General features: G+C 49.4%; 1 protein-coding gene across 6 annotated transcripts in view; it reads left to right on the forward strand.

Annotated features, from left to right (window-relative positions):
* axdnd1 (axonemal dynein light chain domain containing 1) overlaps positions 1–16,184 on the forward strand; it is a 314,107-nt gene that overhangs the window by 18,753 nt on the left and 279,170 nt on the right. For all 6 annotated transcript variants that reach the window (XM_038794662.1, XM_038794663.1, XM_038794660.1 and 3 more), the window contains exon 3: positions 2,242–2,361. In XM_038794662.1, the coding sequence (XP_038650590.1) occupies positions 2,242–2,361 (120 nt within the window). The remainder of the gene's footprint in view (positions 1–2,241; positions 2,362–16,184) is intronic.

The raw sequence follows: 16,184 nt of genomic DNA on the forward strand, positions 1-16,184 counted from the left end.
ATGAGAGGTTCTCTGCTATTGGGGGGTTCCTGTTATGAGGGAGACTGATGGGGCCTCTGATGAGGGATCTGATGGGGGTCTCTGGTGCAGATCTCTGGTGGGGGTTTCTGGTGGGCTGGTCTGATGTGGGCCTTTGTTGGGGTTCTCTGGTGAGGGGTTGGTGGGGGAGGTCAGGTCACCCTCATGCATGTGTTCTGTGGGAGGAGGTAAGCCAGCAATTCCCATGGTGGGGGAGGAGCATGCCCCTACCTGTTGGGGAGGGCAGGATCTGTGTTGCAAGGGAAGAGGGGCCAGCCATCGGGCCTCGACATTGGTGGGCTTCCTGCTGAAAATGGCGATCCGCTAGCGGAATTGCGACAGAATCCCTTGCGATCCCTGCCATGCATAAATTTGCATGGCAAGAGACACAATCATTTCCAGGTGCCACTCCCAGCGCCAGTGCGAAACAGAAGCGATTCAGCTCTGGCGGGAGAACATAGGGCTGGATTCTCCAATCGGTAACGGCAAAATCGCATTCGGTGATTGGCCAGAGAATCCGATTTTATGCTGAAATTGGGGGCGGTGCCGTTTTTTGGACGTTTCACCCCCTCAAAAACAGCGTAACCTGAGTACGCCACACACCATAGTGATGGCCTCAGGATGTCACCAGAGTCCTTCCCTTGATGCTCCGCTCCCGATTGGCCGACTTCCCAATGGCGTCGGTCGTGTGTCCTCTCAGTTTTCGGGGACGTTGGGTCGCGGCTGCGGACTGTGACCAGCGCTGCCACAGTCCGGGGAGGGGGGGTGCAGGAGTCGTTCCGCTGGTGGGGGGCTTCAGTGGGGGCTGGGGCAACTGGCGCGGTGTGGTCCGGGGGCGGCGAGGGGGGTTATGCGGGGCACTATCTGGCAGGCTAGGTCCGCACGTGACTGGTGCCATGTATGGCACGGCCGCCGCAGGTCGTGCGCATGCGTCCGTATCTGCAGTTAAAGCCGGGGGCTTTATGTGGCGCGGCTGCTAGCACCCCACTGGGCTGAGCATTGGTGCGGGGGCGGCACCGACTTTTTGATCCTAAGACCAGACACTTCCTCTGGACATAGCCGCGAAATTGGAGAATCCAGCCCATAGTCTCCTGAACAGAGAATCCAGCCCTATGTCTTTATAAACTGATAAATTGGAGGAGTTGGCCCATTATGGAAGCCAGATTCAGTTGATGAGGCTCTTATCTCTGGGCCAGAAGCTTGCACTGCATCAGGGCTTCAGTAGAGAATCTTGGCTAATATTTCATAGAATTGCTGAAGGAGGCCATTCGGCCCATCGAGTCTGCACAGGCCCTTGGAAAGAACATCCCACCCAAGCCCACACCTCCACCCTATCCTGTAACCCAGTGACCCCACCTAACCTTTCTTTGGACATTAAGGGCAATTTATCATGGCCAATCCACCTAACCCGCACATCTTTGGACTGCCGGTTGAAACCTGAGCACCAGGAGGAAATCCACGCACACACGGGTAGAACGTGCAGACTCCGCACAGATAGTGACCCAAACCGGGCATCGAACCTGGAGCCCTGGAACTGTGAAGCAACTGTGCTAACCACTATGCTACCGTGCTGCTCCTGGCAGGAGAATATTTCAGTCCCAGGAGAGAGTGTTGCGTCATTTGTAGTGAGGCACACTTCAAAGAGGAGTAACATGGGTCCCATGAAGCTGTTTCATTCAGATGCATGTAAAAGTTCTCATAGCATTATTCTAAGAAGAGCAGGAATTTTCCTGGCGACCTGTACAATGCTTGAAGCCTACAAACAACAATTGGCCTTTCAGCCCCTCTAGCTAGTTTCACTGTTCACTTAGATAGTGGTTGAACTAAATCTTAATTCCTTCGTGCTTTGATCTATATCACTTGATCATTTTACCTGATAAAAATATTGATCATATAAGAATATAAATCTTTCATCTCACTGTTGTCTATAGCATATTTTTGTTGCAGGATAGCTGCAGGGTTTTTCTGCATAACCAAAGCAAATTATAGTGTGAAATGCTTTGAAATTATTCATTGTCGAATAAAATGCTATATAAATGTATGTATATCACACAAAACTGCCCGGAAGTGGTTTAATGTTTTGGAGTGCTACGATCAATATGCTATTAAATGGGCTTCAGAGTGATTGTTGTTTCAGTTTAATTGTCTGCTCTGCACATAGAATGAAGATTTCAAACAACTTGGAAGCTAATGAAAGCCACAATTATGCTTTGCTTTCTATAGAGCCCACTCCAACTTCTGAACAGATGTTAGACATTTGCGCTTGTTTCGGTGATGGAGAAAAATCTAAGGAAAGTGACAAGCCAGACTCTGACATTTGTACGCGTTTAAAAGAACAAGCAGGTAAGTGCATGATGAAGTGCGAACTCTGAAGCTTCTTAAGTATCACGACCAGAGTTTAATGAGTGAAGTTTCAATCCTGATCTCCTTTAAATAAACTTCTTGAAAGATTTATTGTTTCCTTTGCCTAGATTTTCTTCAGTACTTTTCTGTGGTCCTGACAATCTAGTGAGTAATGATGCAACCTGCTGTTGGACTAAGCCAGGTTTGGTTTCCAATATGTAGCAGTTGAATTAGCTGATTTAATTCAGGACACAGGCAGACATATTACAATTATTATTTCAGTAGCTAGTCTATGAGTGAGAAAAAAAGATGGTTATTGTACTCGCAACTGATCATTATCCAGTGAAGCCCACAGGAACAAAAGTGCATGTGGATCCGTTTTTATTCATTCATGGGATCTGGACATTGCTACTATTTATTGCCCATCTCCAATTGTCCTTGTGAGAGTGGTGGCAATTGTCATAATATACACACAGGTATATGATGGTGCACAGACAGGCAGTGATTGACACACAGGATGTAAGTGAACACACAGAACACAGCAGCCAATCACCAGACAGGATACAACCACTATAAAGCCAGACGGCACTAGTTTTCCCGCTCTCTTGGGATCCAGCCTCTGAGACAGTCAGAGCTCGTGAGCAGCAACTAGAACACACACCATGTGGTAGTAAGATAGCCTGGTCAGGTTAGCCTCAGGTCTCCAGTCAAGTCAGCATAGTGTCAACCCACAGATAAAGCATGTATGATAGTTAAGAGATCAATAAAATCGAGTTGCGTTTCTTCAAGTGTTGGAAGCCCGGCCGGCAGGGCGGGGATTCCGGCGTATTGGAGTGGCGTCAACCACTCCGGTGTCGGGCCTCCCCAAAGGTGCAGAATTCTCCGCACCTTTAGGGGCAAAGCCCTCACATTGAGGGGGTAGGCCCACGCCAGAGTGGTTGCCGCTCCGCCGACCGGCGGGAACGGCATTTGGCGCCCCGCCAGCTGGGGCCGAAAGGCCTTCGCCGAACGGCGGAAGTCCGCACATGCGTCGGTGCGTCAGCGGCTGCTGACGTCATACCGGCACATGCGCAGGGGAGGGGGTCTCTTCCGCCCCCGCCATGGTGAAGGCCATGGCGGGGCGGAAGAAAAAGAGTGCACCCACGGCACAGGCCCGCCCACCGATCGGTGGGCCCCGAGATCACGGGCCAGGCCACCGTGGGGGCTCCTCCCGGGGTCAGATCGCCCCGCGCCCCCCCCCCCCCCAGGACTCCAGAGCCCGCCCGCGCCGCCAACCCCGCCGGCACCAGAGGTGTTTTGATTCCCACCGGCGGGAGAGGCCTGTCAGCGGCGGGACTTCAGCCCATCGCGGGCCGGAGAATCGCCGCGGGGAGCTCGCCAACCAGCGCAGCGCGATTCCCGCCCCCGCCAATTCCCGGGTGGCGGAGAATTCGGGCCACGGCGAGGGTGGGATTGATGCCGGCCCCGGACGATTCTACTAGCCCCCGGGAGTCGCCCCCTGGCTCTGTCACTACTGCAGTAAACGCAGTCCTCGCAGACCCAGCTTACCCAACACATCAGCAGTCTGACTTCTAGAACCACTGCAATCCATGTGATGAAGGTACTCCCTGTGCACTGTTAGGTAAGGAGGTCCAAGATTTTGACCTAATGACAATGAAGGAATGGAGATATTTTCCCATTCAGGAGGGTGTGGTACTTGAAAGTGATGGTGTTCCCTGTAACTGCTGTCCTTCTAGGTGATAAAGGTTGTAGGTGTGTGAGGTGTTGAAGAAGCCTTGATAAGTTCCTGCAGTGCATCATGCTAATGATACACACTGAAGACACAATGGGCGGGATTCTTCGGCTGTCCCCGCCGACCGGAAATTTGAAAATGAAATGAAATGAAAATCACTTATTGTCACAAGGATGCTTCAAATAAAGTTACTGTGAAAAGCCCCTAGTCGCCACATTCCGGCGCCTGTTCAGGGAGGCTGTTACGGGAATTGAACCGTGCTGCTGGCCTGCCTTGGTCTGCTTTCAAAGCCAGCGATTTAGCCTTGTCTTAAACCAGTGCTAAATTTCCGCCAAGATCAACGGACCTTTACATGGGCCCATCCTGTCTGTGGTGATCTTGTGGTGGGTGCAGCTGAAAAATCAAGCCCTATGTGTTCATGGTGGAGAGAGTGAACATAGGAATATGGAAGTTTAGGAAATGGAATAAATCATTTAACCCATTGTGTTTGCCGAACCATGAGGTCATGAATAATCTACGACCTAACTTCCTTTACCCACCTTAATCCGATATCCCTCTGTACCTTTGATTAATGAAAATGTAACAAACTCAGATTTAAAATTAACAATTGATCTTGCGTCAATTGTCATTTGTGGAAGATAGTTCCAAGTTGTGTGCAGAGACATTGCTTATTTTCATTCCTGAAATATCTGGCTCTATGCCACCAATCCTCGACTCCCAACCAGTTGGAAAAACGTTTCTTTCTATCGACCTTATCTATTTCCCTTAATATCTTATTGGATAATATTTTAATAACAGATGTGGGCAGTACGGTTACATGGTGGTTAGCACAGTTGCTTCATAGCTCCAGGGTCCCAGGTTCGATTCCCAGCTTGGGTCACTGTCTGTACGGAGTCTGCACGTTCTCCCCGTGTCTGCGTGGGTTTCCTCCGGGTGCTCCGGTTTCCTTCCACAGTCCAAAGATGTGCAGGTTAGGTGGATTGGCCATGCTAAATTGCCCTTAGTGTCCAAAAGGGTTGGGTGGGGTTACGGGGATAGGGTGGAGGTGTGGGTTTGGGTAGGGTTGCTCTTTCTAAGGGCCGGTGCAGACTCAATGGGCTGAATGGCCTCCTTCTGCACTGTAAGTTGTATGGTTCTATGTGATCTAACTCGGACTTTGTATAACTAAAGCATCAATTCTACTATACTTGTATTCTAGTCCTTTAGATTTAGATAAAAGCGAGTATTCCGTGACATTTTTGGTTATTTTTCATGCCTGTTCACGATTTATGTAACTGGGCCCCAACATCTCTTTGGACCTCCACTGCTTTGAGCTTTTCACTATTTAGAAAGTACCATACTATCCTTTTCAGATCCAGATTGGACCACCTCGCATTTTTCTGCATTGAACTCCATTTGTAACAGTTTTGTCCATAAACATGACTATTATTATTGTCTGGAATTTTGTACTTCCATTCACAATATTTTGAATGCTGCCCATCTTTGTGCTACTGGAAAATTTGGAAATATGGCTTTCTAACCCAGTGTCCACATTGTTAATAAATGCAGTGAATTGTTAAAGCCTAACACAGATCCTTGCCATTAATCACATCCTGCCAATTAGACTAGCTGTCCAGTAACCCTAATCTACAGTCTCCTACTGCTCAGCCAATTTCTTGCCTTCAATTCCATGGATGCCAACTTTAGCTATCAGTCCCTCTTATGGGGGACTTTATTTTCTTTTTTTTTGGAAAACGTTTTATTGAGGCATTTATAATTTTAATATTTTAACATATTAATATTCTAAATAGCAGAGTGGTCCAAAACACACAAAAACCGCACAGTAACATACCCAACTTCCCCCGTCCTAACTCCTAGCTACCTATATGTTAGATTCCATGCCCTTATTCTCTACTTCCATGCCTCCCCTCCTCCCCCACCTTCTGCTGATGGTCAGTTTTCCTCATAGAAGTCAATGAATGGCTGCCACCTCCGAGCGAACTCCTGTAATGAACCCCTTACGGTGAACTTAATCTTCTCCAGCCTGAGAAACCCTGCCATGTCACTGACCCACACCTCCCCACCCACCTGTCTAATATTGGATGTCAGGTGTCGTCCCTTCACAAATCCCATCTGGTTTCTCTCCTATTACCTCTGGGACACAATCCTCTATGCGCATGGTCAAGATCTTTGCCAACAATTTAGCATCAACATTCAACAGGGTGATTGGTCTATCCGCCCCACAACTCTCCGGATCCTTATCCCTCTTCAAAATAAGGGAGATCGATGCCTGCAATAACGTTGGGGGGAGCACTCCCAGCTACTTGGACTCAATAAAAGCCTTTACCAGGAGCGGCCCTAACAACCCGGAAAACTTTTTATAGAACTCAACCAGGTATCCGTCAGGTCCCGGGGCCTTACCCAATTGCATCGCCCCCAAACCGACTATAACCTCCCCAAGCCCAATTGGGCTTCTCAATGCCCCCACCAACTCCTCATCTATCCTCGGGAACTCCAGCCCCCCTCCCAGGAATCGCTTCATACCCTCCTCCCCTGTTGGGAGGGTCCAATTTATACAATCTACTGTAAAACTCCTGAAACACATCATTCACCCCCGCCAGATCCAAAACCAGCTTCCCCCCTGTATCTTTTACTTTCCCAATCTCTCTCTCTGCCACCTGTATCCTCAGTTGTTGCGCCAACATCCTGCTGGCTTTTTCCCCATATTCATACACCGCCCCCTTTACCCTCCTCAGCTCTCCTTTCGCCTTACCTGTAGACAGGAGCCCACATTCCAGCTGCAGTCTCAGACGCTCCTTCAAATGCCCGTCATCTGGAGATTCCACATACATCCTGTCCACCTATAAAATTTCGGCCATCAGCCTGTCTAACTCGGTCTGCTCAGTCTTCTCCTTATGTGCCCGAATTGAGAAGAGTTCGCCCCTAATAACCACCTTCAGTGCCTCCCACACCACCCCCGTCGAAACCTCACCTGTGTCATTGTTCTTTATATATCCCCGAATGTCCTCCCTCACCCGCTCGCACACCTCCTCCTCCGCTAACAGCCCGACATCTAACCTCCATTGCGGCCGCTGGGCCTTTCCTTTGTTGACTTGCAGGTCTACCCAGTACGGGGTACCCAACACAAAGAAGTCTATCCGGGAATATACCTTGTGTATATGGGAGTAGAATGAGAACTCCTTACTCCTTGGTCTCCCAAATCCCCACGGATCCACCCCCCCATGCACTCCATAAACCCCTGCAGCTCCTTTGCCATAGCTGATACCTTCCCAGACCTGGAACTCGAATGAACCAGCCTCGGATCCAGGACCATGTTGAAATCTCCCCCCCATAATCAGTCGATATGATTCCAGGACCGGGATCTTCCCCAGCACCCGTCAGATAAACTCAACAGCTAAATTGCCCTTAGTGTTCAAAATTGCCCCTAGTGTTGGGTGGGGTTACTGGGCTATGGGGATAGGGTGGAGGTGTGGGCTTGGGTACGGTGCTCTTTCCAAGAGCCGGTGCAGACTCGATGGGCCAAATGGCTTCCTTCTGCACTGTAAACTCTATGAAATCATCCCAGTTTGGGGCGTATATATTTACCAATACCACGGCCATACCCTCCAACTTCCCACTAACCATAACATATCTACCCCCCGGGTCCGCCTCTATCTTCCCCACCTCGAACGCCACCCATTTATTGACCAGGATTGCCACCCCCCTCATTTTAAAGTCTAATCCCGAATGAAACACCTGCACAACCCATCCCTTCCTCAACCTAATCTGATCCCCCACCTTCAAATGTGTCTCCTGCAACATGGCCACGTCCGCCTCCAGTTGTGTCAAGTGCTCAAGCATACCGGCCCTTTTGACTGGCCCATTCAGTCCCTGATCGTTCCTGGCCCTGGGTCACTGTCCGTATGGAGTTTGCACATTCTCCCTATGTCTGTGTGAGTCTCACCCCCACAACGCAAAGATGTGCAGGGTAGATGGATTGGCCAGGCTAAATTGCCCCTTAATTGGGGAAAAAAAGGAATTCGATACTCTAAATTTATTTTTTTTGAATGGTGCCTGAATTGTGAAAACCTTTGAAGATTGTGGATAGGGTATTTGAAAATGAAATGAAATGAAATGAAAATCGCTTATTGTCACGAGTAGGCTTCAATGAAGTTACTGTAAAAAGCCCTTAGTCGCCACATTCCGGCGCCTGTCCGGGGAGGCTGGTACAGGAATCGAACCGTGCTGCTGGCCTGCTTGGTCTGCTTTAAAAGCCAGCGATTTAGTCGAGTGAGCTAAACCAACCCCTATTTGCATTGTTCTCACCTACTTCCTTTAAATCCTGGCATGGAAACTATCTAATTCTGTGTATTTTTACTCTTGAGTATCATTATTTTCCTCATTGGTGTTATTTTGACTATACTAATTTTGGTGAGGCCCTGTCTTTGATGTAATATCAGTTTCCTCGCGATTTCCAGTATGCTGACCTCTTGTACTATAAATACTGACATAAAAGTAATTATTTAGCATATGCATCATTTCCTTATTTTCTTTCATAAAATCACTGTTATTAGATTTCAAAGGGTCCACATTAGGAGTGGAGGGTATTCCATTACACTCCGGAAATTTCCCTCGTAAATGGTAGAAAGATTTTGGGAATCAGAACGCGAAGCACTTCCAGCAGAAAACCTAGCCTCTTTTTTCAATTCAGGCATAATTTAAAAAAATATTTTTTTTCCCCAATTAAGAGGCAATTTAGCGCGGCCAATCCACCTAACATGCTTTTGTAGCCATAGTATTTATGTAGCTGGTCCAGTGGGCGGCACAGTGACACAGTGGTTAGCATTGCTGCTTCACGGCGCCAGGGACCCGGGTTCAATTCCAGTCTTGGCTGACTGTCTCCCAGTTTCTGCATATGGGTTTCCTCCAGGTGCTCTGGTTTCCTCCCCCAGTCCAAAGACGTGCACATTGGGTGGATTGGCAATGCTGGGAATGCCCCTTGATGCCCAGGGATGACAGGTTTGGTGGGGTTGCGGGGACGGGGGGGGGGGAGTGGACCTGGGTGGGGTGCTGTTTTGGGGGGGTCAGTGCAGACCTAATAGCCAGGTGGCCTCCTGCACAGAGGGATTCTAAGAAACCTCTGGTTAATAGTGACCCTCGGGATGTTGACGGTGTGGTATTCCATAATGATAATGCCATTAAATGTAAATGGGGTATGGTTAGATTTCCTCTTTCTGGTGGTGATCATTGCTTGGCTCTTGCTTTGCATGAATGTTACTTGCTACTTATCGCCTAAGCCTGAATATTGTTGAGGCCTTGCTGTTTGTGGACACAGCTTTCTCTTATTCTGAGGGGTTGTGAATAGAACAGATCACTGTGTAATCATCAATAAACATTCCCACTTCTGACCATTAATAGAGGCATCTGAAGATGGTTGAGTCTAGAACACTGCCCTTAGGAACAAATAGTGATTATGCTGGGGTGAAGATGACTGGCCAACCTTTGGAGAGATTCCCCACTGATTCCGATTGACATCAATTTTACTAGTACCTCTTGATGCTGCATTCAGCCAAATGCTGCTTTGATGTCAAGGGCATTCTCTCTCACCGCACCTCTGAAATTCAGCTCTTGTGATTTCTGGTGACATAATATGAAAGCAGGTCACACAAAAGGTGGCTCCCATTAAGGTCCCGGTATTTTGATCCTTTTTGCCGATTTTGGTTGGGAAACTTTGGGTTTTAACCCAGTAGTTTGGTGTGGAGATCGGATAAGGTTGTTGGGGTATGTCAAAATTTGCGTCTAAGAGGACTGCGGGAAAGAAATCCCAGGCTGGGAGCCCGACAAAGGAATCTGGGGGGATAAGATGGCAGAGGAGGCAGCCATACCATCATATTGGAAATTTTGGTGGGGGTGATAGCGCAGGAGTTGGAGAAATTTGGAAGGAAGGTGGATAGCCGATTCGAGCGACAAGACAAGGAACTGAAAGAATCATTTAAAGCCATCGTCGAGGAGACACTGGGCCTGATGCGGGAGCAGCTTGGCAAAACCACCAAGGCTGTGGGAGCAGGGCGAGGAGTTGAAGGCCGTGGAGGAGGCCTCATAAAATCATGACGTTTGGCTGATCTTGTTAGAAGCTGAAATGCTGCTTATGGCAGACAGAATCAAGGATTTAAAAGCCAAAGTGGACAATATGGAGAACAGGTTGAGGCGTATAAACCTCAGAGCGGGCTTGCCAAAGGGAGTAAAGGGCTCGAGGCCAACTGAGTATTTCTCGGAAATGTTCAACGGCTGGTGGGTGGAGATGATTTGCTCGCTCCACCGGAGTTGCACAGGATGCACCGGGTCTTGCGACAGAAGCTGAGGTCGAATAAGCCACTGCACTCTGTGGTCGTACAGTTTCATAACTACCAGAGGAAAGAGTGGGTCCTGGACTGAGCTAACAAGTGTCGGAATATCGACTGGGATGGAAATATGGTGCATATATACCAGAACATCGGTACTGAACTAGCGAAGTGGACGGCAGCCTTTAACAAGACGAAGGCGGTGCTGTATAACAAGGGTGTGTAGTTCCGAGTGGTGGATCCAGCAAAGCTGAGAGTCAGGTAGGGTTCGAAGGACCATTATTTTGAATTGCCAAAGCAGGCTGAGGCCTTCGACAAGGAACAAGAAATGGGAACGGTTTGAGAAACGTTGGTGGGCGGAATTTTTCTTTCTGTACAAGTTGGGCTGGAATAATTGTGAATACTGCAACATTGTGGGTTATGTTTTGGGCCAGTTAGGTGAGACTCGATGGGCCTAGAGAGTGTGGATGGGAGGGGGTTAATGGGCACAGCAGGTAGTCTGCTGGCCTGGGGAGTGGGGGTGGGGGGTGGGGGTGGGGGGGGTGGGGGTGGGGGGTGCTGCGGGGGTAGCAGTGATCAAAAGTCTCAACCTTGGGGTGAGGCAAGTCGCCACCTTTGGTGGACCTGGAGCCTGGGAATTGTTGGTAAGGGCTGACTCGAGGTTGAGGGGGTCAGAAGCCCCCGAACGTGGTTGGTTACCTGGAACGTGTTGGGCTTTGGGAGGGGGCAGTTAAAAGAGCAAGGGTCTTTGCCAATCTAAAGAGTCTGGGAGCCGACGTGGTGTTTTTAAAAGAGACTCACGTGGGAACGAGATCAGGTTAGGCTCCGGACGGCCTGGGTGAGCCAGGCATTCCACTCGGGCTTTGACAGTAGAGTCGAGATGGTAGCGATCCTCATTAATAAGAGGGTTTGATTTCACATGGAGGGGCTGATGGCTGATCTGGGGTGGGGGGGGGGGGGGGGAGTGAGCGATACGTAATAGTGGTAGGGGTGTTAGAGGGGAAACAAGTGGTTGTAGTGAATGTATATGCCCCGAATTGGGACAATGTGTCATTCATGAAACGGTTGTTGGTGGCGGTGCATGATCTGGGGGTGATATGAACTTTGTGCTGGACCAGAAAGCAGAGTGATCTAGGCTGAGATCGCTGGCCCCAGTTGGGATGACGAGAGTATTGTTTGCATTCATGGAGGAGGTGGGAGGGGAGACTCGTGGAGGTTCACGCACCCGAGGGAGAGGGAGTTTTTTTTTCCACAGCGCACAAAGTGCACTCGTGGATTAATTACTTTAATATGAGGCGGACTTTTCTGACGAGGGTGAGAGAAGCTGAATATTCAACGATGCGGATCTCCGATCTCGCCTCGCATTGGGTTGACCTGGTGCTGGAGGTTGGTCAAGAGCGCCCCGGGGTGGGGGGGAGGGCAGCTGGACATAGGGTTGTTATCAGACTTGGGGTTCTGTATGAGGGTACAAGAGTACATTGCAAGCAATGATAATGGGGGGGTTTCACCCTCAATTTTGTGGGAGGCATTGAAAGTGGTGATCAGGGGAGAGATCAGAGAGTTTAAGACACATGTGGACGTGGAGGCTAGGGAGGAGTGACAGAAATTGGTAGATGAGATATTTGAAAAAGAAAACATCTTTATCGAAGGCATTTTCAATATATACATAACCAAGAAGTACAAAAGCCAACCGCGGCAACAGGAAGCAAACCCTTCCATCCCTGCACCCCATCCAATAAACACCCCCACTCACCCCACTGCCACCCTGGCACCTGGCCCTCTTTTCCAGTTTTTTACCTTTTCCCCCCAGACAAAAAAATACAATGAACCCCCACTCCCCGCCGACGATTCAATACTCCTTAAAGAAATCGATGAACAGCTTTCACCTCGAGGTGAACCCCTCCTCCGAACCTCGAATGGTGAATTTGATCATTTCCAAATGCAGGGACTCTGCTAAATCGCTCACCCATACACCTGCCTTCGGCGAGTCCCACCAGCACGACAAAATCCGTCTCCAGGCTATCAGGGAAGGCAAAGGCCAACACGTCGGCCTCTCTCCCCTTTGCACTCCCCGATCCTCCAACGCTCTAACTATTGCCACCTCTGGACTCGGAGCTACCACTATACCTAAAGTTTTTGACATTATGTCTGAAAATCCCTTCCAAAACCCCCTCAACTTCGGACAGGGCCAAAACATATGCACATGGTTCGCCGGCCTTGCCTATCCTCCACTCGTATTGTGGGCCCTATGCACCACCTCAAATTGGATAAGGCCTAGTCTTGCACATGATGAGGATGCATTCCCCGTACACAGAGAATCACCATACTCCGGCCCCCAATGCCCCACCCAACCCCATCTCCTACTTATGCCTAACCTCCTCCATGGGGGCACATTCCCTCTTCAACAGCTCCCCATATATATCTACAACCTTGTCCTTTCCTATCTTAACCTTAGAAGAAGCTTATCCTGCAGCACCGGTAGTAGTAGCATCGGACACGACAATGGCAACACATTTTACCTCTTAAAGTCCGCCTTCATTCCCTCCACTAGCCGCGCCAGGTTCAATTTATGCAGCTGGGCCCAACTCAACAGCAAGCCCAGCAGTGCCAACCCCCCTTTTCGCCTGTCCCTCTCCAAAAACACCCTCCTAATCCGTTATACCTTACCCACCCATATAAACCCAGATATCATCCTATTCATCCTTCCAAAGAGAGACTTGGGCACAAAAATCGGGAGATTCTGAAAATAAACAGAAACTTTGCAAGACCGTCTTTACTGTCTTACCCCTCCCGGCCAACGAAAGCGGTAGAACATTCCACCTTTTAAAATGTTCCATTCCTCCACCAAGTTCAGCAAGTTCAATTTATGCAATTGGCCCCAACTAAGCGCCAGCCCTATACCATATATTGAAAACTCGACTTGACCAACCGAAATGGCAACTTCTCCAAGCCCCTCCCCTGCACCTGAGCATTGTACGGGAACACCTTGCTCTTTCATACATTGAGCTTATACTCTGAGAGTGACCCAAACTCCGTCAGTATCCCCATAATCCTATCCATACTCTCCACCAGACCTGTGACGTACAACAGGATGTCTGCATTCAGAGAGACCCAGTGCTCCATCCAAGCCCCCCCCCCCCCACCCCCCCCTCCTCCCAATACCCCAACCATCTTCCAAAGCCCTAAGCACCATTGCCAACAGCTCGATCACAAACGAAAAAAAGCAACAGTGACAACGGACATTCCTGCCTCGTTCCCTGATGCAGACGGAAATACCCCAAACTAATATTATTCCTGCTAACATTCGCCGTGGGGGCCCTGTACAACAACCCAATCCAATCCACAAATCCCTGCCCAAATCCAAACCATCCCATTACCTTGAACACAAAATCCCACTCGACCTGGTCAAACACCTTCTCTGCATCTATCGACATTATCGCCTCCGTTTCCTGACCTCCGAGGGTACCATAATCACATTTAACAGCCAACAGCTGCCGTCCCTTCACAAACCCCGTTCGGACTTCATCTATCACCCCCAGCGCACAGCCTTCATGCGCGTCATCACCTTAGCCAATAGCTTTGCACCTACATTCAACAGCAATATCAGACAACATGATTCACACACCTCTGGATCCTTATCCTTCTTCAAAAGAAGTGAAATTGATGCCTGTGTCAATGTAAGTATAAGCTCCCCCTTGCCAGCTCGGAGAAGGCCTCAAATGCCCCATTAACCTTCTTTGACTCCGTGACCACCCTACTCCTGAATCCTTCATCTGCCCAATCTCCCTCACTGCTGCCTACCACCGCAACTGATGCGCAAGCAAACTGCTGGCCTTCTCCCCATGCTCGTACAGCACCCCCCTAGCCTGACGGAGCGGCCCCACCACTTTTCCCTTAGACGTAAAGTCAAAATCTATCTGGAGCACTCCCTCTCCTTCAACAGCCCTCCTCAGGAGCCACCAAGTACCTCTGATCCACCGCCAAAATGGCCCCCACCAAACTCTGCCTCTCCAACCGTTCCACTTTATCTCTATGCGTCCAAATCAAAATAAACTCCTCCCTAGTTACCACCTTCAGTGCCCCCCACAGCATGACAGCAGAGACCACCTCACTTTTATTGAGCTCTACAACAGTGTGTATGGCCACCCCTATCTTTTCACAAATCTCCTTATTGGCCAGAAACCCCACAACCAGGCTGCACTACTGGGAAACCCCCTTATCCAACACAGGTCCACATGATGCGGTGCATGATCCCAGTACTCCATCCCAACCATCCCCGCCAACATTGTGTTGTCCAGGTATACATCGATGTACATGAGAAAAGAACAAAAATCCCTTCGCCGTTGGCCTACCAAACTGCCATGTGTCCACATCCGCTCATCCGTTCTATAAACCCCCAAAGTCCCCCTCCCACCCATAATCAAACTGTGTGTGTAAAGGTCCGGACTCTTCACCAGCACCCTTTTTATAAAATCTGCATCATCCCAATTGGGGACATAGATGTTCACCAACACTACGAGCGCACCCTCCAGCCTTCCACTCACCATTGCATACATACCTACTCCCTGGATACCCCACTGCACTGCTAGCTGAAAAGGCCACCTTCTTACTGATCAGCAACCCTCCTCGTCTTTATATCGAACCCTGAATGAAACACCTGTCCCACTCACCCTTACCTCAATTTCACCTGATCCGCAACCCTCAGATGCATCTCTTGCATGAACACCACATCTGCCTTCAAACTCTTTAAGTGGGTGGAAACATGGGACCTCTTGATTGACCCAATTAATCCCCCAACATTCCAAGAGACCAACTTGGTTGGAGGGTTCCACCACCACCACCCATCACCCCTCCCCCACCCCTCGTGTTGCCCACCACTAAGCCCACTTATTTTTTATTACAGATAACACTACCCCCAACACGGGGAGGCAAAAAAGATACAAAATCTTATACAATTAACTATACAGAGTGGGTAGTAAAAACAAAACCTAACAAAACAACCCAGCATGAAAACATACAGTTCCCTCCTCCTCCCTGAGTACAACACCTCCAGTCTGTTACGCAGGTGAACCCAACCAAAATCCAATGTCCTCAAACATCCCCCAATTTACTCACCTCCTCCGGTGGTTGAAGTAATGCTCTTGCCCTCATGCATGACCCACAGATGAGAAGGTACAATGCCCCAAACCGCATCTTGTTCCTGAATAGGGCTGCCTTGACCCTATTAAACCCAGCCTGCCGCTTGGCCAATTCCACTTCCAGGTCTTGGCAGATACAGACCATATGGCCTTCCCAAATGCACTCACGGGCCTCCTTCGCCCAGTTCGAAATCCTCTCCTTATCCAATACCGATGCAGTCTTACCATGATTGCTCTTGGCAGCTCTCCTGCTTTCGGCTTCCTCCTCAGTGACCTGTGTGCCTGATCCATTTCAAAGGTCGGTCAAAGACCCCCTCCCTCACCAACTTCTCAAACATCTTGGCCATATATTTTGTGGCCTGCATTCCGCCAATGCTCAGATTCTGCAGCCCTACGATCCTCAGATTCTGTCTTCTTGAATGAACCTTCTCCCTCAACTTTTTCTGACCCTCTGCTATCATCAACTTTTCGGCCTCCAACAAGGCAATATGATCCTCATGGTCAGCCATTGTCTCCTCCACCTTCTGGATCAACGCATTCTGTTCCTCCAGCTTCAGCTCCACTCTCTCCAGGGCAGCCTGAATCAACTCTGGCACCATGACCAGATTCTCTGAAGCTGCCTTCCTTTGCTGC

This window comes from Scyliorhinus canicula, chromosome 4 (genome assembly GCF_902713615.1).
Source record: "Scyliorhinus canicula chromosome 4, sScyCan1.1, whole genome shotgun sequence".
Classification (NCBI taxonomy): Eukaryota; Metazoa; Chordata; class Chondrichthyes; order Carcharhiniformes; family Scyliorhinidae; genus Scyliorhinus; species Scyliorhinus canicula.